This window comes from Mercenaria mercenaria, chromosome 6, assembly GCF_021730395.1.
Source record: "Mercenaria mercenaria strain notata chromosome 6, MADL_Memer_1, whole genome shotgun sequence".
NCBI classification, from domain to species: domain Eukaryota; kingdom Metazoa; phylum Mollusca; class Bivalvia; order Venerida; family Veneridae; genus Mercenaria; species Mercenaria mercenaria.
In genome coordinates, this window is record NC_069366.1 from 75500611 (window position 1) to 75527659 (window position 27049).

Consider the following 27049-nt stretch of genomic DNA (forward strand, 5'->3'; position numbering starts at 1 on the left):
ATGCTAGATAACGAAAAAAGTGCAAGGTTTAGCTATAAATCAGTGTATGTACTGCTGTTATTTCGACCCACTTACAAATGAGCAACCAGCCGAATTTAAAAATATCGTCCATCAAAATTTTTGGAAAACCATGGAATACAAAAACAAGATTCTTACCAGTACTGCAAAATGCTCTCTTAATGAGCCGCACCATTAGAAAACAACATAGTGCATTTGCGATCAGCATGGATTCAGACCAGCCTGTGCATTGCAATAGGCTTTGAAAGTGAACAACATGGAACCTGACCAGACTGCATGCATGCTGGTCACAAACGCACTAATTTGGTTTTCTCATGGTGCGGCTCAAATATGCTTTTTTCCTTAATCTTCTGTTATTTCAGTGCAAAAATCAGCTCTTTTTGTTGATTTTTTTTTTTGCAAAAAGTGGGACCTCTATGGCATTATGCACTCTCTTGACCCCTCCACACTGCTCCTATGCCTATAAGACAGTCAGACTCCAATACAACAAATTCTTTACTGACTTAAGTATATGTATTCTATTTCCAGACACTGTCACATGAATATATATCTAAATAAATGAGCCCCCATTAAGGCCCTTAACAATTTGTGACAATATAACCTAATGAAAAGTTAATGCAGCTTACAGTAGCTGCTGCAGAGAATGCAGCATTAATCAAGAATGTTAACATGTTAACATTATTTACCAAAATAACCAAAATCTTTTTTTTGTCTGGTTCCAGATACCCTTATTCTAAGTTTCGCCTTATACTGTATCTTTTTTTCGAAAATGATTAGCAAAAAGCAAAATTCTTTCCTGCTGCAGTAGTCAATTATTGTGGTTTTGCCCAAAATGGCTATTTTGCAAGGATATCAATTTTCCTGCTATCAAAATAAGAAATTTTGCCTGCTTGTTGGAATTTAATTCTGCAGATTGACAGCCACAAAGTCCATGAAAATTTAAGTCCCCCTACAACTTTCACAGTATCCAAGACGAAAATCCTTCTGACCATTAGTACTGTCAAACCATTAATATTTGTGTGTGTGTGTGGGGGGGGGGGGGGGGGGGATTTTTGCGGATTTTACGGTCTTTCTATTCATTTTATTACTAAAACTTTGAGTTTTAAGTCTCAAATTGTTTGCCATTTTTGCCAAAACCAAATAATGATATTACAGCATATGGTCAACACTTGTTGCTTCCATTCATGAAACGCTAATAAGGCTTTTCTAGAAATCAGGATTTCGTTAACTGCAGTCATTAATTTACTATTATCCTTACTGTAGAAATTTTCATCTTTTTCTCAAAATTTGTTTTGGGGTGTACAAAAATTTTCCTTGGATTCTGATGTGATGACTGACTGGCTTACTATTTTTCTGTGCTTTATACATTAAAGAAGTGCTGAAATGCGTAATGCATGTTGAATGCTTGTTTGACTGTGATGTGTTTCTTGTTGTATTTTTTGCCATTTATATGAATGTAAAGCCATTTAAAAACAGTTCCATGTTGTTTAATAACCCTTTCATTGTTTTGTTAAAAAATTCTATACAGAAAATATATGAATAAATTTTTTATTATCCAAATCGTTTGAGTAGTATATATTACAGATCATGTATAAAATATCAGTTATACAACTTGACTGTGTGTAAAACAACTATTTAAATGGAAGGAACCCGACTTTTGTTTTTTAGAAAAGCTTTCGGATCATCAATCAAAGTTTAAGAAAGCTGACTGGAGAAATTATTTCTACTACGGCCATGCAAGGAAAAACAAGTATTTGATATAACAAGATATGTATGTCTGTGTAAAACTTAAACACTGGCAAAAATTCTTTATCATTTTAAAGTATATCAATTTATTTAAGAAACTAAATTTACTGTAGATGTTACATTGTTCCTGAAATACAATACTGCATAATATCTAATGGCAATGGACTCATAATGAAACTCAGTAATTTTTGTGTTAATATTCATGGTTGTCTACAAAATCGGAATCGACGCCGAGTTCTTAAAGGGGAGTAAACAAGGGAAGAAACGAGTACGTACATTGTTGGGGGCAGCGCATTTGGCGTTAGTTACTGATACAGCAAAACATTCTATGGTTTAGATTGCATCTTTTATGCTTCAAGAAGAGGTTTTTATGAAAGAAACAAGACCCAGATACGAGATGTCAATCTGCGCAGAAATACATATAGTCGTCCCTACGAAAGCATTACAAAAATAAAAATCAGGTATTAACAGCACGTGAATTGCCTTGTTTGCGCACGATTTTTCTCCCCTTAATACATGGGCGGATCCAGTGAAAAAAGTAGTTTTTATGCAAGAATAAATAATACAACCAAAACTGTTAGCATATTATGTTAACCATTCCATTTAAATACAAGTCAATGAGTGTTTAAGTTGTTTTCTTTTTAAGTGTAACAAATTTATTAAAAATACAATTTTTCCTATATTTAAGTCTTTATGGTGCAATTTTCCCTCCTTTCAGAACCTCTGTCACTATTCCAAAATTTCTGGAAAAAAGACCCACTATGAATACATATTTGCAGGAAGTAACTCCATACTGATTTTCACACTTTTCTGCGGATGTCTGGCAAACTGATTTGGTTTCATAACATCCGCATTTAATGAGCCAGTGTTTCGATTTAATTAACCATTTATAATGAATTAATGTATATCATTAATCTCCTCATTCCACCGTGCTGATACAAAATCAATATCTTTTAAAAAATTGTGATTTGATCTACAACCTTACTTACATTAACATGCAAATCATTTTACCTAATTTGATTGCAACCTATTTTTATACAAGCTTCAGTTAGAGAATATAAATGCCACAGACCGAAAATCTAGAAATATCAAATATTATAATCTGCAAGACAGATGCCTATTTCGCTCATGCAAATGCTCATACGGAATCAATGTCTTTTAAAAAATTGTGATTTGATCTACAACACTTTTACCTCATTTGATTGCAATATATTTTTATACAAGCTTCAATTAGAGCATATAAAAATGCCACAGACCGAAATTCTAGAAATATCAAATATTATAATCTACAAGCCAGACACCTATTCTGCTCATGCAAATTCTATAATATTCTTTTGATTGCTTTCTTGGGTTTCAAGTCCCATCAACAAAATTTGAGGTAACTGAGGGACTTTCCAGCATTTAATAGTGAAGAAAGACCCCAGGTGCCCCTCCTAGCACAATTTCTGTAATCGGGTAGAATCTCTGACCTACCATTAGCCAACAGGATGATTTTCTCACACGAAAGAATTCTACTTCAAACCGATAGCGTTGAGGGTCAAATATATCAAAATCAGCAGCAAAAGAGGCCACAAATTTTAATTCTAAACTGTGCCAGTCATTTCTCAAACAGAAAACTAAGAAAATGTTCAAGCAGTGTCAGTGGCCAACAAATTAGCTAAAAGCCTTGATTTATGTTCTCAAAATTCATAAAATTGGTCTACCAAACTCCATATGATTGATATATACCTCATATAAACAAAACAAATAAGCTATATTAGCCAGTATCGTTTAATCAAAATGAAAATATTTCCAAACAAAAGTTTTGGCTTTTATAGGGATACCCTAGCTGATAGAGGTATCTGTTATGAAATCCTGTTGGCATCACTTTAAAAAATTTTCCCTCCAAATCTACTGTCGTATCTCTAGAATTAAATAATTTGATACCTACAGACAAACAATACATAAATGATCAAAAGACAGATTCTATAAAATAATCAAAGACATAAGACTTATTTTCATAGTTGTCTCAATGAACAGATAAAATTCCATTCTTTATTATTATTATTATACCAGATTTATACACCGCCCTTTTCATGATCAATTTCATGTTCAAAGGTGCTTTACATAGTTCAAATGCAGCCACACAGGGCGCATAATTCATCCCCTAATAGTACAGACACAGAGCGATCTGACCAGAGGGACAGAGTGAGACAAAGCCCCCACGACAGAGAGATCAGAAATCAGATACAGGCTTGTCCGGCTAACTTAGCCTAGCTCGTTGCGAATAGACAGCCTAGTTCTTTAACGTGCCCAGTGTATAGCACTGATACACACAAGGATTGCCTGGGTTCCTGACCAGTACACCTCTAGTTGGGTGGGAAACACTGAAAAGCGTTTCTGAAAATTCCCGAGCAGCTGCCGGGGATCGAACCCCCAACCTCAGGATTGGAACGCCAGTGTGCAAACCACTGAGCTATCCGTCCACCATCTCTGAAAAGTTGAATTCCACAGACATGTATCCTGACAAGAGCAATTTTGACCATAAAACGACAAAATTACGTGCAAACAAAATATATTTTTGACATTATCATTTTTTGTGTTTTCGTTGATCAACAATATTAAGTTTAAACAAACAAGTAAAATTTTCTGCTTATCTCAAGTCCTTAAGGAATTTCAATAGCTGCTTTTGCTATACTTATGACATCTTATATTTACAAAATGTAAATGATTTCTCCTTATGACAGCATTAGTTATTTTGATTTCTGAAAGAAGGAAAACAAGAGCTGTCACAGGAGACAGCACGCTCGACTATTTCGATGCTGGATAGGGAAAATGGGCACATCTGAGGAAGCTGCAGCAGTCACTGGAGTGTTTAATGACTCCAATGTGGATGAAGGTATTGGACAATAGCTTATGTTTGTGTCAAAAGAATTAAGTAATAAGAGAGACAAAGATAAAATTATCAAAACATTAAGTAAGTATAATTCTAAGCAAAAAGGGGGCATAATTCATGAAATATTGGTGCAAGAGTGATGCACCTTGTGTCATATGATGTGGGTGATGATGTGTACTTTAAGTTTGAATCAAACTGATTTAGTAATAACAGAGATAGAGTGAAAGTGCACCAAAACTTTAACCTGAAATTCTAAGTAAAAAGTGGAGATAATTCAGGAAATACTAGTGTAAGAGTTATGGTCCTTGTGTCATATGATGTTGGTGATGATGTGAAACAACTATTTTAAATTTGAATCAAATTCTCTCTGTACTAACAGAAATATAGTGAAAATGCATCAAAATTAACCTTCAATTCAAAGTAAAAGGGGGCATTATTCATGAATAATTGGTGCCAGAGTTATGGACCTTGTGTCATATGATGTGAGTGATGATGTGGAACAACTATTTTAAGTTTGAATAAAATCTATTAAGTAATAGCAGAGATAGAATGCAAGTGCACCAAAACTTTAACCTGAAATTCTAAGTAAAAAGGGGGCATAATTCTTGGAAAATTGGTTCCAGAGTTATGGAGCTTGTGCCATGTGATGTGGGTGATGATGTGAAACAACTATTTAAATCTGAATCAAATCCATTTAGTAATAACTGAGATTGAGTGAATGTGCACCAAAACTTTAACCTGAAATTTTAAAGATCCATTACTAAGGGAAAGTGAGTTGGCAATTTTTTTCATAGCCAGTGCATAGACTTCTGCAAGACACTAAATAATGAAGATTGGCAGGTCAAAATTTACAGAAGGTCTTTGGAACTCAAAGAAATGTATGTGTATTATGTTGAAATTTCAATGAATCGACAGAATGACCCCCCAGGTCTTTTTAACTTTCTTCATACTTCATAGAAAAATAATTGTACATATACTGCGATTTATTTCGAATTTCTACATACCAACTTTCATTTTCCAATAAAATGAAATAGTTTCTGTGCTTTTTAAAAGAAATTAAAATGTTCACTTTCCTTAGTATTGGACCTTTAAGTCAAAAGAGGGGATAATTCTTAAAATATTGGTCCAAAAGTTATGGCCTTTGTGCTATTTGATGTGGGTGATAATGAGGAATAATTATTTTAAGTTTGAAACAAATCCATCAAGTAATTACAGAGATAAAGAGAAAGTGCATCAAAACTTTAACCGAAGAGCAGACACGGAAGGACACCGAAGTTGACATCGGGTAGAGTACGACAGCTCTCCATACTTTGTATAGTGGAGCTAAAAATATAACCATTGATTAATACTATCATACAAATATCTAGTGCATGAGCACTGTTTTCAGTAGCTTTCGCTTTTCGTTATCATTTTACAAAACTCCCACGTGATCAGAAAGCTTAACGACAGAACGATCATTGACCAACGTAATTTTTTCTTAATAATAAATTTGCTCTCATGCCAGAAAACAAACATCTTTTAAGACCACCCAACAATTACTGATGTGAGCATCGTATTTTAACTTTGATTAATCATGCAATGATAAGGTTTCATCTTAAAAGACGCATTCAAGTAATTATGGGCACAAACACGAAGTTAATGCACTTCCTGTTGACAAAGTACAAACAAAGTAAATTAGTGAATATCTTCTTGACAAAATTTTTTTTCACAATATTATTCTACTGAACTTTCTATATCGGTATCTGCTGTTTAATGACAACAATCATTTTGTAATGTTTACATCAAGAACATATTTCCTGACTTTGGTTATGACTACGTTATTCGAAACTATGTCTGCTTTATTATCTAAATTATTCCAAAAATAAAAACATTTTTGGTGTATTTACATTAAGGAAGACTTGGTGTTTCTTGAACTTATAAAACTTGATCAAAATACATCCTGTAAAATGATTTTTGTTGGCATAAAATTTTTGTGCTTTTTGCAAAACAAAAACCCCAAAAAACAGCTATTTCATAGTGCTATAAATCTGTGGATTTCAACTTTTGAAGAGATGACGAATGGAAATTTTATATTTTCACTGACAGTAAATTTCATGGACTGATGTAACCAATATATGAGCCGTGCCATGAGAAAACCAACATAGTGGGTGTGCGACCACCATGGATCCAGACCAGCCTGCGCATCCGCGCAGTCTGGTCAGGATCCATGCTGTTCGCTAAAAGTTTCTCCAATTCCAATAGGCTTTAAAAGCGAATAGCATGGAGCCTGACCAGACTGCGCGGATGCGCAGGCTAGTCTGGATCCTTGCTGGTCGCATACCCACTATGTTGGTTTTCTCATGGCACGGCTCATATATATTAATGATTTTAAAGTATGTGTCTTGCAATTAATATGCCGTGGAGTTTTCTTGAATAAGCATTTATTTCATCAGAATGACATGGTTTTTTCATGAGGTTAAAATTTGTTCAGATAGCTAGGACGACTTTAGAACTGTTTGTTGCCTCTGGCTACAGTTTTCTAGCGTAACCTGCTACACTAAGAGATCATTCCACAGTATGAATAACATGGTAACCTTTTATAAAGAGCTGTAAGTAATAACATTTTTTGTCTGGCCTAATTCATAGGAAAAAGGGACATTGTCCTACATAAGTTTAAAGTACAACTTACTTAGTTTGTGCATCTTTCCTAGCTCTTGAAGCAGCTGTGCTCTTCCTGTAACTCGGCAAGCGGGATTTCTTTGCCTTTGTTTTTCTATCATCCACAGCATGCCCACTGTCACTGTCCCCAGACAATGCTCTATCTGTTACAAAAGACGCAATGATTCGTACATACTTTCTCGTATTTAAGAAGAAATTAAGCTGGTATAGCTTTTTGATAACATCATAAAAACATTAAAGTATTGTATGAAATATAATCCAAGGTTTTACTAGAAGTATATTTTTGTGAGTTTCAGCACACTATATTCCAAAATGACAAACAAAATAATTCTGAATGCATCACTGATGACAAAATGAAATTGTGACCAAATGTTTTGGGATGCCAATTTATTACCAAATCTAGTTAAGTAAGCACTGATTTGCATATCAGTACAAATAGGTAATGTGGACTGTGACCAAAGTTTATCAGGTAAACCTCTTGGACTGTATATATTGTAATATAGGGATTTTTCTAGGGCTCCAAAAAGGGCAGGGTGCTGCTAAAAAGGGGCAGGCTGCATTTTGCGCATTGCTCACCTTTGTCTGGAACAACTATGGAACACAGCTTCATAGTTATTTCCTTATAATGTCTTCACTGAAGGATATGTCACATAATTGTAATGAAGGTATGACATAATAAAGGCCAGTTTTTATACAAAGCATCAAGCAAGGGAGCTACTGGTATAATTTTTTAAAGTCTTTGGTATGAAGAACCCATGACCTCTTGCATGCCATACAGGCACTCTTCAAGTAGGTTACCAAGGGGATTAGTTGAAATGATGACATTCACCTATCATTTGGTGAAAAATGTTACAAACAACATTTAAGAAACACACCCACACTCCACTTTTATCTGTTAAAATCTATAGCAAATTACTGCCTTGTAATTCATAACACAATTCAAGGACTTCTATTCTTTCATTAATATCCTTGACTCTGAGACTGTGATAAACAATAAACATCACATCCATTACTAATTAATTTCTTTGTAAAACTACAAGATTCCAACTGAATAATTTTGAATTCTGTCACACTGTTGCTTTCTCTTACCGCTACAAAAGGAGCATGACACTCCTACAGTTGTGTCCATTACTTTGGAACTGAGATACAAATGGAATCTATATCCACTGTGAATAGAAAGCCATAAAAATTCATGCATAAAGCTCTAACATCACACTGGTATAGCAATTTCGGTCATATGGTAATTTTCCAGTTAAACAGTAGAGGAAGCCCCACATACTTGCCTGCTAGATATGAGCCGCGCCATGAGAAAACCAACATAGTGGGTTTGCGACCAGCATGGATCCAGACCAGCCTGCGCATCCGCGCAGTCTGGTCAGGATCCATGCTGTTCGCTAACAGTTTCTCTAATAGCAATAGGCTTTGAAAGCGAACAGCATGGATCCTGACCAGACTGCGCGGATGCGCAGGCTGGTCTGGATCCATGCTGGTCGCAAAGCCACTATGTTGGTTTTTCCATGGCACGGCTCATATAATTTCAGGCAAGGGTAAGCACCTTGGTAGGACCTATGACCTTCCCAAAGCCAGCTGGATGGCTTCCTCACATAACTACCTGCACAAGTCCTAAATCTACAGAAGTGGCAAATGATTAGTTTAGCCTGCTGGCGGCAAGTGATTCTGCCTTTGTGACCAGTGCAGACCAAGATCATCGATGCAGGCTGATCATGGTCTGCACTGTTCACTATTCTGACTGTAAATTTTCAGCGAACACCCCTTCAAATAATAAATGGTACTGCCCAAATTGAACGATAGACCAGTCCATTTTAGAAATTTAGCAGGATATAGGTGGAGGAAATAACCTCGTTCAGCGATATGTCTTGTTACTCTTGGACCATCTGCTGTACTTGAGCTCGCTGGCAGGTCTTCACTTGAACTTCTACCAACCATATCACTCTGTAAAGATAAGCATTTATATTTCCAGATTAACTACAGGTATGACATTGATAGAAAGATTCAAATAACATAATTTCTTATAGAACAGACACAAAATTTGACAGGGTTTCAGATGTGCATGTTATATGAAGATGTTTCTATTTAAAGCCATTAACCCACATACATGTATGTTAGGCAAAAAATAATATCTCTCAAAAATCTATAAAAAAAAAAAAGTGAGTACTCTGAAAGTGACTAGTGGTACAAACTTATTGAAATAAGATTTTTGAAGATACTTATAAATAATTAAAATTATTGAATGTGCAGAAAACTGTTGCAACACTTTTGAAATAATGCAGAAAATTTACATTCTTCTTGTATTTCTACCAATTCCACCCACTTTATCATTTTTCAGTGTCATATATACATTCTATGCCAAACTTGGTGGAAATGATCTACCAAGTTAACATGTTTAAAAATTTCACCCAAACTGCGGGCAGGTAGCTTTCAGCTCTGGTAAGTGGAACTGTTTAGAAGTTTAGTGGAGAACCATCCTGGGAACGTCCATGCCCAGTTTCATCACAATACAACAAATGGTTTTTATATGATACCAGATTAGAAATCTTTTTTTTTTTCAATAAATTTGGTTCCAAACTTGACATACAAACTTCATCTGTCAAGGCAATCACCTTTCTTTGGCAATAAAAATGAGCACATGATTTATTTCATGTCTTGTAATACCTATGAATGGAAATATTTCATCAAAGTCAATATGGCATCCTCTTTCAATTACTGAAACAGGGACTCCCTCAGCATAGTAAACATGCAACAATTAATGAAAACAAAAATGAAATGGAAGCAAGTGACTGTTTTCTGTAAAAACATGCCACAATCAAGGTACTTTTGCCATATTCAAGGTACTCTTGCCAGATTCAAGGTACTTTTGCCATATTCCAGGTACTCTTGCCAGATTCAAGGTACTTTTGCCATATTCAAGGTACTCTTGCCATATTCAAGGTACTTTTGTCACATTCAAGGTACTCTTGCCATATTCAAGGTACTTTTGCCATATTCAAGGTACTGTAAATAAATGTCATGTACACACCTTTTCCATATCTGCATTGTGGATGTGCATTATACAGCTTAAAGATGCTGTACTTAGGAAAAGTAGCTACATAAAGAATAAAGGAGGTATTTACTTGGCTATTTATCTAGTTTCTGAAATCATGAAATATATGCTCATCTTAGTACAATAAAGATATCATTATAAGTACTGCTCTTCTTTTACAAAACTGTGAGGAAATTTTATTTGTTTTTGCTTTTTGTTTTTGATGAATTCTAAGTCACAATGGCACAATTTATTTTTGCCTCTAATGGTGCAACCCAGTGCATTATTTCTGACACTGGCAGGCACATGAACTTCTTTTAAGTCAGATGGTTGGTTTCCTTACATTAGGACAAATGCAGGGCTCAAACACACAGAATTGAAAGGCAAGTGATTCTAAGCCAGAGACCTAAAATCTATCAACATCCTGCATTCTAGGAGGTATTTATTCATGATAACCATTTGTGTAGTCCTTAAATATATGCAAAAAGGTTCTTTAATGCAATAGTCAGGCACCAAAAAAGTTTGTTACTAGAATTGTGTCCATAGAACATGAATGCCCCCATATACTGTGCCATGCTCTATATAGCAAAAAACTATTAAATGGCCATAACTACTGTAAAAATACTCATAGAAAAAAATCCTTTCTTTAATGTCATCAGCACATTTAGCTTATTCATCTGAGAAAGTTTGAAGCAAATCAGGCTACTAGTGTGGGAGGAGTTGGAGACAAGACTTTTCTCTATATTCCATATAGCAAAAACTATCAAAGGGCCATAACTGCAGAAAAATAATCACAGAAAAATTTCCTTCCTTTATGGTCATCTGCACATCAAGCTAGTTCATCTGTGAAAGTTTGTAGCAAATCAGTCTGAGTGAGAGGAGTTGGACACGCAAGAGTCTGGGATGTACCGACATATTTACAGACAGCAGCAACTCTATATATCCCCCACATAAATATGCTGAGGCATAAAAAGTAGCAGAAACCCTTCAAATTTTCAAACTTTTGACTTAAATTATACTGAGCCCATATGAAGATGCATTTAAAGATCGTGAGTCTCTTAATTCCAGCACCTGATTGGTTATATTTGAGCATAATATTATATTTGAAACTGACAAATGGCGAGACAGGATTCTCAGACTGACCTACATTCTCATCTTTAAAACGTTTGATACTGATCTTATCACCTCTGACATTTGAAGGAAATTGCAAGCTGTTCTGAAATGAGATGAACATCATGGGGGCACACATTTTTAACTAGACCTCTCTAAAGCAGAAGTAAAATGATTTCCCATTAATCATAAAAGGACATTGACATGACATACTGACCTTTGTTCTCAGTTATCAATCAGCGTATCCACATTTTAATGATTCCTACCTTAGCTTTGTTCAGTAATTGGGCAATCTGTTGTTCAAGCTGTTCTAATCTCTGATCTTGATCTTTCTCTAAATTCTCTTCCTTTCCCTGCAAAAAAAAAACACATATTTTTCATAAACATACAATGTGTAATATATGTATATATTTTTTTACTATGGAAAGCTGCATATGGCCATTTCTTCAAGAAGAATTTTAGTCATTTTAGGACTTTGGAGAATAATGAAAGGTAAGAAAGATCCTCCAATTCCTCAAGCTTTCAATATATTTTCAATGTGGCTAGTGTGAAGTACCCAAACAGATCCGTGACAAGACTATAAGTAAAATTACTTATAGGAGCTGGGAATCAAACATGCAACCCCTGGTTCCATAGTTCGACATCTCACCAATGGACATCTACTTTTAACAAAGACACACCTAAATGTTTTTCTTTGTGCGTAAAAGAGACAGGTCAAGGACTGTTAGTTGAATTTAATCTGGGACTGCCTGGCAGTGATGCAGACATAATTTGTATTCCTTCCATCAGGCTGCTTAAGCTCTGTAATCCTATTTGTAGTCCTGTTTGTAATCAAATGTCATGATTTCATACTTGGATGCCAGGTCAAGGTCAAAGATGTGTCTGATTACAGACAATCTAATTTTTGTTCTGTTGCAATCACTTTTGTTTGCATTTAAAGTGATGCTTGCCATACCTGATCAGTAGACTGAACCCAGACTTACAGTCTCCATGCGGTGAATTTAATCCCACTTGACTGAAGACCTGATGTCTGAAATGGTTTCTTCTCCACCACTAATTCAAATTGTTGATTACTTTTGGAACACTTGGAAAATTAATTCTCCATTGTTTAACTCTCTTCTTATTAAGGAAACCTATTGTGAATTTTCTCAATTTCAACTCATTCAAGGGAAATAATTCCAGACAGACAAAGCCGATTACCAAACTTGGCCAAGACAATAAACCTATAAACACAAAGGCCAAAACTCAACAGTGACCCAGGGACTATTTCACTGCTAAATGAAGCTGTCTAAGATTTTATGCCTATAAATATGAGCCGTGCCATGGGAAAACCAACATAGTGGGTTTGCGACCAGCATGGATCCAGACCAGCCGCGCAGGCTGGTCAGGATTCATGCTGTTCGCTAACAGTTTGTCTAATGGCAATAGGCTTTAAAAGCGAACAGCATGGATCCTGACCAGACTGCGCGGATGCGCAAGCTGGTCTGGATCCATGCTGGTCGCAAACCCACTATGTTGGTTTCTTATGGCACGGCTCATATTATGACCAAGCTTGGTGAACATTTGATAAGAACTATTCAAGTCAGAAAGCAAACTATGTCAATTTTGTAATATTCCGTAATCCAAGAACAAAAACTCCAAAGCCACAGGAACGACTGCGATGGTAATCAAATCTGACTGAGATATAATGCCAATAAACACTGTGACAAATTTTGATGAACAATGGTTATGATATTCTCAACTTAAAAGTATATACACTGTCACTTTTTAGCAATTTTGTGTCACGAGTCATTTTGTCTTCGGCCTTTGAATCATGTGGGGAAGTAGGCAGTTACTTAAGGAGACCAGGTTAGTACTGGTACAGGAACACTGGATAGGTTAACTGTTACATGACTTAAATAATGCTGAACAAGGCAGTCTGAAAGACAGCTATATCCCCTGCCGCTGTTATGGATAGTGGCTCAAACCTTTGACCTTGAGTTGTGACCTTGACCTTAAGCCAACATGGCAGACTCATGGGTTCTGCACATCGTGTTGATGAGGTGATCATTTGACCCAAGTTTCATGATTATATTTCAAGGGGTTTAGGAGATACAGAGCAGACACGAAATGGAAGGCTGAAACCTTTGACCTCGAGTTGTGACCTTGACCTTGAGCTAACATGGCTGACTCATGGGTTCTGCACATCGTCTTGATGAGGTGATCATTTGACCCAATAGTTTCATGATTATCCTTCAAGGGGTTTAGGAGATACAATATGTGGACGCACGAAATTTGGAATGGACTTCCAGCTTAATGGAGGAAACCCATTTGACTTTCTGAGGGATGTAGTTGTAACCATGACCCTCAGTGAAGATCACCCCATGAGTTCGAACCCCTCTGAGGGATTTAGTGCAACCATCGCCGCTTGAGATACAAGGGACAGAATGAAGGCTCAACCTTTGACCTAGTTGTGACCTGACTGAGCCACATGCTGACTCATGTTCTGCACATGTTTGATAGTGATATTGACCCATTTCAATATCTCAAGGGTTTAGGATATACAGAGCGGACAGGAAATTGAAGGCTGAAACCTTTGACCTTGAGTTGTGACCTTGACCTTAAGCCGACATGGCTGACTCATGGGTTCTGCACATCGTCTTGATGAGTGCGATTTTTGTACGGATTCACGGGCTCCGCAGCCTCTATGATTTTGTTTAGCAAAAAGTTATACATATCTGAATTAATCGAAAGCCCGTAGACATGTCGCAGGTGGCTTTGAACAATCTCCGCACAGGCATCGTTAGGTGGCCACACGCTGATTGTGAAGCCAACGCACGATATTCCGTGGACATAGTGCCTAAAAGAAATCATACGGCGACTGTAGACACCTGAGACCTTCGCAGGGCCCTCGCACAGCTGCCACAAGGTTCCTGCCTGCTGCAGTGCCGAATGAAATCGCACGGATATTGAGCAATCATTGCGCGACAACCCTACAGCGGCCACATCATTTCCGTGCGGCGGCCTTGATATGGCATTACATTTTTCAAATGGTTATATATATTGGTCATCTCCGGCACGTAAGATTTCCGTTGGAAGCTTGCGTTGACTGCAAGGCAACTGCTCTGAAATTGCACGATTTCCATATAATCTCCGCACAGTGTCTGTTTGACTTTTTTCCCGCCTTTTTGAGCACATGTGACCTAGATATCATCAAGATAAAAAATTCTGACCAATTTTCATGAAGATCCATTGAAAAATATGACCTCTAGAGAGGTCACAAGGTTTTTATATTATTTGACCTAATGACCTAGTTTTAGAAGGCACGTGACCCACTTTTAAACTTGACCTAGATATCATCAAGGTGAACATTCTCACCAATTTTCATGAAGATCTCGTGAAAAATATGGCCTCTAGAGAGGTCACAAGGTTTTTCTATTTTTCGACCTACTGACCTAGTTTTTGACCGCACATGACCCAGTTACGAACCTGACCTAGATATCATCAAGCTGAACATTCTCACCAATTTTCATGAAGATCCATTGAGAAACATGGCCTCTAGAGAGGTCACAAGGTTTTTCTACTTTTAGACCTACTGACCTAGTTTTTGACCCACGTGACCCAGTTTCGAACCTGACCTAGATATCATCAAGGTGAACGTTCTGACCAATTTCCTTGAAGATCCATTGAGAAATATAGCCTCTAGAGAGGTCACAAAGTTTTTCTATTTTTAGACCTACTGACCTAGTTTTCAATACCATGTGACCCAGTTTTGAACTTGACCTAGATATCATCAAGATAAACATTCTCACCAATATTCATGAAGATCTCATGAAAAATATGGCCTCTAGAGAGGTCACAAGGTTTTTCTATTTTTAGATCTACTGACCTAGTTTTTAACCCCACGTGACCCAGTTTCAAACTTGACCTAGATATCATCAAGGTGAACATTCTGACCAATTTTCATGAAGATCCATTGAGAAATATGGCCTCTAGAGAGGTCACAAGGTTTTTCTATTTTTAGACCTACTGACCTAGTTTTTGACCCCACGTGACCCAGTTTCGAACTTGACCTAGATGTCTTTAAGGTGAACATTCTGACCAATTTTCATGAAGATCTCATGAAAAATATGGCCTCTAGAGAGGTCATAAGGTTTTTCTATTTTTAGATCTACTGACCTAGTTTTTGACCGCACCTGACCCAGTTTCAAACTTCACCTAGATATCATCAAGATGAACATTCTGACCAACTTTCAGAAAAATCCCATGAAAAATGTGACCTCTAGAGATGTCACAAGCAAAAGTTTACGGACGCACGCACGCACGGACGACGGACACCGCGCGATCACAAAAGCTCACCTTGTCACTTTGTGACGAGCTAAAAAAACAAGAGGACTATGATGCGCTCACCTCTTCCCACATGATCCAGTTTTGAGTATGACGTCGTTTTTTCTATTATTTGACATAGTGACCTAGTTTTTGAGCTCATGTGACCCAGTTTTGAACTTGACCTAGACATTATCAAGATAAAAATTCTGACCAATTTTCATGAAGATCCATTGAAAAATATGGTCTCCAGAGGTCAAAAGGTTTTTCTATTTTTAGACCTACTGACCTAGTTTTTAATCGCAGTTGACCCATTTTCAAACTTGACCTAGATATCATCAAGATAAACATTCAGACCAACTTTCATACAGATCCCATGAAAAATATGGCCTCTAGCGAGGTCACAACGTTTTTTCATTATTAAACCTACTGACCTACTTTTTGATGGACGTGACCCACTTTCAAACTTGACCTAGATATCATCAAGATGAACATTCTGACCAATTTTTATGGAGATCCATTCACAAGTATGGCCTCTAGAGAGGTCACAAGGTTTTTCTATTTTTAGACCTACTGACCTAGTTTTTGACCGCACATGACCCTGTTTCGAACTTGACCTAGATATCATCAAGATGAACATTCAGACCAACTTTCATGAAGATCTATTGAAAACTATGGCCTTTAGAGAGGTCACAAGGTTTTTCTATTATTTGACCTACTGACCTAGTTTTTGATGGCACGTGACCCACTTTCAAATTTGACCTAGATATCATTAAGATGAACATTCAGACCAACTTTCATACAGATCCCATGAAAATATGGCCTCTAGAGAGGTCACAAGGTTTTTCTATTATTTGACCTACTGACCTAGTTTTTGACCGCACGTGACCCACTTTCGAACTTGATTTAGATATCATCAAGGTGAACATTCTGACCAATTTTCATGAAGATTTCATGAAATATATGGCCTCTAGAAAGGTCACAAGGTTTTTCTATTTTTAGACCTACTGACCTAGTTTTTGACCGCACGTGACCCAGTTTCGAACTTGACCTAGATATCATCAAGATGAAAATTCAGACCAACTTTCATACAGATCCCATGAAAAATATGGCCTTTAGAGAGGTCACAATGTTTTTCTATTATTTGACCTACTGACCTAGTTTTTGATGGCACGTGACCCAGTTTCAAACTTGACCTAGATATCATCAAGGTGAATGTTCTGACCAACTTTCATGAAGATCTTGTGAAATATATGGCCTCTAGAGAGGTCACAAGGTTTTTCTATTTTTAGACCTACTGACCTAGTTTTTAAAGGCACGTAACCCAGTTTCGAACTTTACCTAGATATCATCAAGGTGAACATTCTGACCAATTTTCATGAAGATCCGTTGAAAATTATGGCCTCTAGAGAGGTCACAAGGTTTTTCTATTTTTAGACCTACTGACCTAGTTTTTGACCGCATGGACCCAGTTTCGAACTTCACCTAGATATCATCAAGATGAACATTCTGACCAACTTTCAGAAAGATCCCATGAAAAATGTGACCTCTAGAGATGTCACAAGGAAAAGTTTACGGAAAGACGGACGCACGGACGACGGACACTGTGCGATCACAAAAGCTCACCTTGTCACTTTGTGACAGGTGAGCTAAAAATGGCACGATGTGAATTAGGTGAAAGCTAGATATATTAATACCATTGTATATACAAATATGTGGTGGTAGTTTCTGTCGATTTTATCCAATTTCAATTGTCTGTGAGGATGTCCACAGGTCTTAATCCAGCGAAGACACTTCTCAAAACTTTACTTAGGCTTTGGAAAAAGGATAATCTAGGCATTCTGGGAAGCGACTATCAGACTTGCAAAGTCCCTACTGACACCTTTTTACCATTTCTAATAAGTTTTACATGTATATATAATCATTTTCAAAAGGAATTTATCAGTTGTTTTTATCATTGTCGAGATCGCAGTGTCGGAGGGTAATATTTACATTAACACCATCTAGAGGTGTGCGTCGAATCAAGCGCATTGATTGGTTGATCACTTATCGATTTATTGGTTTGATTGACAGCCGGCATTTGGTCAATTATGAAAGTGAGCAAAGAAGATTTATGGTACTTGTACATTGGGCTTCCTTTCAGTTTCCTCTGCCATTGTATTAACAAAATCCCTTTGTTTTGGAGTTATGCTCCTGACAATGTGTCAAAGTAAATTTAATAAAGGGAGACGATTCAAAAAAGTAAGCAAACTGTGCTGCAGTTTCCCTAAATGTTCTCCATCTTTCAGTATCAATAAATTCCCATTCAGCAGTCAAAGAGCTATACCCTGGACAAGTAAATCCATTAAAGGGAAATAATTCAAACAGCAAGCAAGATGGAGTTACAGTTTTTGTACAAGGTATTTTCTTTCAATACCATCAGTGATTGTGTTAAGTTTTACAAAATACCTTTAACAATGATGGCATTATGCCCTTGAGACAAGTGTTATCAGATTAAATTAAGGGAGATAATTCAAAAAGTAAGCACGGTAGATTTATGGCTCTTGTACATGGTATTTGTTCTCAATGTCCTTTAACATTCTACTGAATTTCAACAAAACCCTTTTAAATGTTTTAGGGTTATGCTTGAAACAACTGTAAAAGATGGATGGACAAACAGATATGAGCCGTGTCATGGGAAAACCAACATAGTGGCTTTGCGACCAGCATGGATCCAGACCAGCCTGCGCATCTGCGCAGTCTGGTCAGGATCCATGCTGTTCACTAACAGTTTCTCTAATAGCAATAGGCTTTGAAAGCGAACAGCATGGATCCTGACCAGACTGCGCAGATGCGCAGGCTGGTCTGGATCCATGCTGGTCGCAAAGCCACTATGTTGATTTTCCCATGGCATGGCTCATATGGAGAGATTGACTACCACATTCTCCCTTTGCCTTTCAATTGGAGGAATAAAGAAGATTTACAAGATGCATATATCCATATTTATATAAGTACAAAATGGTGATCTCTCTGGTTTTACCTTAACTATTGGATGACTCCTAGCTGGATAAGGACTTTGTTCAGTATCAGTGACAGACTGTATTACACTGGTATCTGCCGAGGATGATTCTACGTTTGGCTGCTGATGGTGGCGCTGACGGAACTTCTCTACAGCTTTATCAATCCTTGGTGTTATCAAATCAGTTTTGTTTGATTCCTGAAATAAAACAAATTTTAGTTAACGATAAGAAGAAAAGAACCTGGAAACCTTTATTTGTAAAAGCAGAAAGCTGCATTAATTACTTAACAATATCAATCTATAGCACAAAGACACAATGTTTAGCGACAGACAAAAAGAACAGTCAAACCATACAATGTTTGTGATAAAAGTTTTTGTTGTTTTTTAAATTGAAGGGAAATGGTCTACAACACTATTATACTGTCAAAGACACTGTGACCTTGAACTTTAACCCACTAATTCCCTAAAGCAACAGGGGTCAGATACTGACCTAAGCAATCATCCTACAAAATTTGACAGCTTTAGGCTAAATAGTTATTCAGTTATAAGCAAAACAGTATCTCAAGATTGCCATGGGCTTGGTCTTTAGCCCCAAAAGAATATCATTCTGTCATCAGTTGACCACAGGCAATCAATCATCTTATGACCTCTTAAAGGTCAGTCTTTCATAAGGTTTCTTCAGGCATGGGAACCTGTTTGTCATTGTGATCTAATCTAATGTGATCAACAAGAAAAATTATCACACCTGTCTGCCTATGAATGACAAAATTAATGTTTTCCCAACCCACAGGACAATATGGATTACAAACCTTGCTAATGCTTGTTTTCTATTCCTCCTTGTCCCTCAGTTAGGGAAACCCTGTCTTACACAGGCAGGCATACCAAGATCCTTTATGGCATTGTTATGCTGAACCTTTACATTCAACACCCTATCTTTTTACATTGGAGCATACACAGAACACCCCTAAGATTCTGCCACTTTCTGCTAACAGTTTTATACAAGAAGATTTTCTAAGTTTCTACTATATACATAAAGGAACAAGAGCTGTCTCCATAGGATGACACATGCCCCTGATGGCACTTTGAATGAATAGTTATGGCCGATGTTAGAGTTTAGGACCTTTGACCTATGGACCTGGGTCTTGCGCGCGACACGTCTTACTGTGCCACACATTCATGCGTAGTTATTTTAAAATCCATGCATGAATGACAAAGATATAGACCGGACATGCCCATCATTGCACTATCATGAAATATGACCTTCAACGTCTAAGTGTGACCTTGACTTTTGAGCTACGGACCTGGGTCTTGCGCGCGACACGTCGTCGTACTGTGGTACACATTCATGACCAATAATTTTAAAATTCATGCATGAATGACAAAGATATGGACCGGACACGCCCATCAATGCACTATCATGAAATATGACCTTTAAGGTCTAAGTGTGACCTTGACCTTTGAGCTACAGACCTGGGTCTTGCGGGCGACACGTCGTCTTACCTAGCCACACATTTATGCGTAGTTACTTGAAAATCCATCCATGGATGACAAAGATATGGACCGGACACGCCCATCAATGCACTATCATGAAAAATTTCCTCAAACGTCTAAGTGTGACCTTGACCTTTGAGCTACGGACCTGGGTCTTGCGCGCGACACATCATCTTACTGTGGTACACATTCATGCCAAGTTATTTGAAAATCCATCCATGGATGACAAAGATATGGACCGGACACGAAAATTGCGGACAGACCAACAGACGGTTCAAAAACTATATGCCTCCCTTCGGGGGCATAAAAAGTGACCACGCCCCCTGGCAGCCATGTTTTTAGATGAATGGGAATAATTTGAATGACCTTGGTAGAGGGTCACACAAGAACCATTTGTGTACAATTATTTTAAAATCAGGCCAGCAGTTTCAAACAAGAAGATTTTTAAAGTTTCCACTATGAATCAAAACAATTTGAACAATCTTGGTAAAGGGTCACATAACGACCATTTGTGTAAAATTATTCTAAAATCGGGCAAGAAGTATTTTCAAGTTTCCACTATATACATATAGGGAAAAATTTTTGACGAATCAAAATAATTTGAACATTCTTGGTAGAGGGTGACATAAGGAACATTTGTGTGAAATTATTTCAAAATCAGACCATCGGTTTAGGAGGAGATGTCGTTTGAAGATTTTTCTGTTTTTAGCCCCTATGTGCAACCAAGCAGAACTGTTTGAACAATTTTGGTAGAGGACCATCTAAGTTTCAAATAAAAGTTTCATCAAAATTCATTCCGTTTTGGAGGAGATGTCATTTAAATTGTTGACGAAGGACGCGCACACACACACACACACGCACCATGGACCACGGACAACGGACACAGCATGATCACAATAGCTCACCATGAGCATTGCTCAGGTGAGCTAAAAAGGTTAAATTTGATTTTGCAAAATATGATTTGAGAAATAGGTGATGGTGTTTTTCTAAGGTTTGCCAGTATAAATCTCGCACGATAACATGTTTGATAATTATGATTTTTCTACATTAAAACGTTTCAATACAGAAAATATTTTTGTATAACATTACAGTATGCACTTAACTTCTATCATTGACAACCATTTTGAGTTCAACGATGCATGAGAACCATAACAATCAAACGATAATATAAACATGCTGTCATTCAAATTATCGTGCAGGAGTAGTATATGGTATTATCATGAAGAAAACACTCTATAATCATGTTACAACCATAGTATGCTGTCAACCTGTTTATGGCATTTCAATTTTGTTAGGGATTTTTGCCAGGACAGTGCCAAACAATTCAATGATATTGTAATTGGGAGTGGACAAAGGTGTTATAAGCCCATGTTTCAATTTCCTTATTGTTTGTCCTGACATTTCTCCTGATCAAGATGCACAGAGAGAGTGTTTTACTTTGGATATAATATAATTGGTATAAGCTGGCTTACTAAGATCTTTAGAGATTGTCAGCCCACAGTGTCTTATTCAGAATATCGAGAAAAGAATAAGAATATATATATATTTCAAGTTAGCCAGGAGCTGTCTTAATGGTGGTTTATCATATTCAAATCAAGTAATGGGTTTGTTCAAAACATCACTATCAGATCATTTACACTTACTTACATTCAATGAGAGCCAATTACGTGTTCAGTTTTTAACCCTTACCCTGCTGAATTCATATTATGAAATTATCCATCTTTTGGACAGTATTATTGACTATTAAAAGGGGTGCTTACCAAAAAGATACTGACTGAATAGGGAACAGTGCAGATCTTGATTAGACTGCACAGATATACAGGCTGGTCATGATCTACACTGGTCGCAAAGGCAGAATCAATCGTGTCAAGCATGATACAGGTTAAAAGAGGTATTGTTAAATTTTCTAATTTTCCTATCCTGGTTACCCAACCAAAATAAAATTATTTTAGCATACTATTAATTCTATAAACACAGTTAGCCTTGGGAATTATATGAATGTTAGAACTGTTATATTATATTTGTCAATGATGTGCATTAACAATAATGCATTTAGCTAAAATACATAAGAAATGCAAGTTTATAAAATTAATATTATCTTTCTTTGTCTATCTCTTATAAAGATGCTACAGACCAAACTTGATGAAGATCCATCAAGCAGTTCTTGAAAAGTTGTTAAAAGACATTTCTATTTTTAGCTCTATAGCGGCCCCTAAAAGGGGCTGAACGTACATTTGAACAAATGTGGGAGATGATCTTATAATAATGCTACAGAGCAAGTTTCTTGAAGATCAAACAAGTGGTTCATGATAAGTTGTTTAAAGGTATTTCTATCATTTAGCGCTAGCTGCCCCTACAAGGGGCCCAAAGTGCTCTCATCTGAACAAAACTTGGAGAAGACCTAATAATGATCTTGATAAAAATCCATCAAGTAGTTCAAAAGAAAAGGTCATTTCAATGTATTTCTTTTTAGCTCTAGTGGTTCCTAAAGGGGCTGAATGCCCCTGTTTGATCAAATTTGAGAGCGGAGCTAATATAATGATACTATCTTACAAGCAATTTTAATGATGATCCATCAATCAATTCATAAGAAGGATTTTTAGCCCTAGCAGTCCACTAAAGGAGTCAAGCAGAATCTTTTGAACTAATTTGAGACCTTGCCAAGATACTACAGACCAAGTTTGGAAGTCACAATAAATAATTTCTGAGTAATTACATGTTCTGGTAAGCTATTCTATTATTCTTCATACAGACCAGCAGATGGTTTGTGGTAACAAATGGAGAACACTGAAAACAATTACTGAATCAAATGGAAATTTCCAAACATCAAAAGCACTGAAGCTTAAAATCAACCAACATTTATTCCAGTAGTCTGATTACCATCAGCTGTATGTCACAAACAATTACTTACCTATTAAGGTTATTCTGCACATTTGATTAACAGGAAGGGAATGCATAACATCATTTGTCTGCAAATCCTGGAATAATGCCCTATGTCCTTGAACAGTGGCATAAATGTTGTCAGGTGCATATTAAATCACACGATTTATGTGTTACACAGTCAGCACTTACTGTCTTCTTTCAGGCTAATTTTGACAGTAGTCAGATAGGTTTTTGATGTAAAATAATTTAAAATAGTAACATAAAAAATCAGCAATGTAAGAACTACAAACTGAACAAGAGTGCAAGAATGTCACAATATACGCCCGTCACAGCAAATTTCTTTACTCTAGCACCTGTATTTGCAAATGGAATTTTAATTTTGTAGTTGTTTAGTAATAACTAAGTGTTTTGTTTTTCTAAGTCCACAAAAAAACTCCTTACCAGGTAGAGATACCTTAAAATACACCTAAAATTGGAAAGTAACATCTATGTTGTACCACAGAAAAGTGGTCTTGGTTTTTCCCTACGGTCAATTATAAAAAAGTTACAATATAAGTTATTTATAGTAACAACTAAGGGAAGTTAATCTTAAAAAAAAAAAAAAAAAAAAAAAAAAAAAATCAAAAAAAAAATTGTAAGTCCACACAAAAATCTTTACCAGGTAGAGACTGGTCAAAATACACCTCAAAATTGGATGTAGCATGCATGTTGTACTACAGAAAAGTGGTCTCGATTTTTCCCTACGACTAGTAATGAAAAAGTTACAATATAAGCTATTTATAGTAACAACAAAGGGAAGTAATTCTAAAGAAGGGAACTGCGCATGACACTTCGTCTCATGATGGTGTATAGTTGTGTCAAGTTACATCAAAATCCCTCTATGCATGAAGAAGAAATGCTTCGGACAAAGTCATTCTTGTATCTGACCTTTGGCCTCTAAGTGTGACCTTGACCTTAGACCTAGGGACCTGGTTCTTGCGCATGACACTACGTCTTGTGGTGGTGAACATTTGTGCCAAGTTATATCAAAATCCCTCTATGCATGAAGAAGAAATGCTCCGGACAAGGTTTTCATTCTTGTATCCTTTGACCTCTAAGTGTGACCTTGACCTTAGACCTAGAGACCTGGTTCTTGCGCATGACACTCCGCCTCATGGTGGTGAACATTTGTGCCAAGTTATATCAAAATCCCTCTATGCATGAAGAAGAAATGCTCCGGACAAAGTTTTCATTCTTGCATGATAAGGTTAAAACTATTGTATGTCTGGTATTTTAAGTTATGACAAGTTAAAAAAATTATTTTGTTGATAAAATGCAAGAACAAAGTTTTAACAGGGTATATTTCATTAATTATTCAATTTAGGCTTATTTTTATCAATGACACCTTGAAATATAATATTTGATCAGAATATTGTCTCTTTCTCTGCTGTGAACTTATTTGCTGGCTGTGGAGCTGTTAATTAGTACCAAAATTTTACGGGCAGGTGCATCTAAATGAGGGAGTATATAGTATGCATGAAGGCACTTTTTTAAGCAGTTTTTTCCTGTGCATTACAAGCATTCAGAGCCCACCTGCTTAGCTCAATAGGGAGAGCGCATATCTATGGATCAGGGGTCGTAAGTTTGATTCCTTGGTGAGGTGCATGTTCTCTGTGAATACTTGATAAGAGACATTGTGTCTGAAATCATTTGTCCTCCACCTCTTATTCATATGGGGAAGTTGGCAGTTACTTATGGAGAACAAGTTTCTACAGAATCCAGGAACACTGCAGCTGTTAAATAACTGAAATATTGTTGAAAAATGGTGTTAAACCCAAAACAAAACAACAGGTATTCAGATTTTTTCTTCAGAATTTTTTATAAAGCCATGTTTTTTTAAAAACAATGCTTGTTTTCCTGAAATAATTAGTCCTTTGGAGTTCATATTTGAAAATGAAATTAAGAATAATTATAAAACCAGTAACAATGTTCATTATCTGGAGTCTCATGCTGTTTCTTCATGCATGTAGAAGATATGCTCCGGACAAGGTCTGTGGACGCCGCCCACCCGCCCACCCGCCCGCCCGCCCGCCAGGGGCGTTCCCATAATACGTCCCGTTTTTCAAACGGGCGTATAAAAATTAAACAAAATTGTTAGAAGAGATACAAGAGCTGTCCAGCACGCTCGACTTTTCTCAGTGTTCAACTCTGAATTAGAGCTTTGCCAGTAAAAATTTCATAAAACTTTAACCAAAAGTTATAAAGGGGCATACCTCTGTCAAAATCTAAACAGAGTAATCAGGATTGTTTCTCCTCGTGTAGACTTTGATAGTAAATAACTATTTTAAGTTTCAAGTCAATAGCTTTAATAGTAATAGAGATATTTGATTTTATCAAAAACTTTAACCAAAAAAATCTAAGTTAAAAAGGGCATAACTATGTCAAACTTCAAGTCAGAGTTATTGGAATTGTTTCTCCCGGTGTAGACTTTGATAGTAAATAACCATTTTAAGAGCTTTGATAGTAACAGAGATATCTGACATAATCAACAACTTTAACAAACGGCGATGCCAAGGATGGGGCAAGTGCAATATAGCTCTACTTTTTCTTCAAAACGTTGAACTAAAAAAACAATGGTTACATCAAAAATCAGAAAACTGGCGCAGAATCAACTTAGACTAGCTCCTAGATTATGATATATATTTTTTAATTTTTATTTTCAAAATTGTGAATATAGCCAGTCTATATCATATGTCCAATATCATTTCAGATGATACTAGACTGATTAGTGATTATATTACAATCATCTCTAAATAGACTTGCATTTGTTACTAACACATGAAATAAAAGAACAATTTTGTGACAATTTTTTGATTATCAGTCTAGTGGCTAGTCTAAATCAACTAACAGTGCTTTGAGTACATAATTTTAAGACTGGTTTGCATACTGTTCTGAACACTATGGATCAGCAACTTCGGTCTTAAATCTTGTGTGCATTTATTTTTGTAAACATTTGCCTCCAGGTACAATTAAAGGATAATTGTTTGCGGATTGTGTCAAAAGGTGGTAAGGTAATTAATGCCTCGAGTGAGTATATAATTATTGAGTTTCAAGGCAGCTTCGCAGGCACGCTGTGAAAAAAATCAAGTGACCGGACAAAACTTTCTGACAGCTACCTGGCTCCGGACATGGGAATTTCTGAAACCCTGTCTGCTTACTGGTGCAGAATCCACTAACAGTGGTAAGATAAAAAGTCTGAATACTGGTACAGAATCCACTAAAAGTGGTAAGATCAAAAGTCTGAATACTGGTACAGAATCCACTAACAGTGGTAAGATCAGAAGTCTGAATACTGGTGTAGAATCCACTAACACTGGCTATTCCATTAATAGTAGTTAGCTCAAAAGTCTGAATACTAGTACAGAATCCACTTAAAATGGCTAGACACTATTTACATCAAAGTCTGATTACTCTTGCAGAACCCTATAACAGTGGTTAGGTCAACAGCCTGAAAACTGGTGCAGAATTATAATACTGGTGCAGAATCCACTTACAATGGTAAGGTCAACAGCCTAAATGCTGGTGCAGGATCCAGAATACTGCTGCATAATCTATAACAGTGGTTAGACAATGTGTATGTCAGATCAACAGCCTAAAAACTGGTGCAGGATCTAGAATACTAATGCAGAATCTACATACAGTAGCTAGATAGTGGTAACATCAGAAGTCTGAATACTGGTACAGAATCCACAAAAAGTGGCTAGACAATGTGCATGTCAAAAGTCTGATTCCTGGTTTAGAATCCACTAACAGTCATTAGACCTACTGAATGCCATTGTGTTACAGAAATATTGCTTGGAAAAGGCAAAGAGCCCAATTACATGAAACAAATAATTACTCTGTAAAGTGAACACACCATTCAGGACACAGATGATTGCAAAATATT

General features: G+C 36.6%; 1 protein-coding gene across 1 annotated transcript in view; it reads right to left on the reverse strand.

The window, feature by feature from the left end:
- Positions 1-27049, reverse strand: part of LOC123548496 (leucine-rich repeat and coiled-coil domain-containing protein 1-like) — a 373147-nt gene that overhangs the window by 278425 nt on the left and 67673 nt on the right. Inside the window, exons 6-9 of the mRNA XM_045335795.2 lie at positions 18772-18948; positions 11714-11800; positions 9157-9250; positions 7308-7440 (exon numbers count right to left, since the gene is read on the reverse strand). Coding sequence (XP_045191730.2) covers positions 7308-7440; positions 9157-9250; positions 11714-11800; positions 18772-18948 — 491 coding nt within the window. The remainder of the gene's footprint in view (positions 1-7307; positions 7441-9156; positions 9251-11713; positions 11801-18771; positions 18949-27049) is intronic.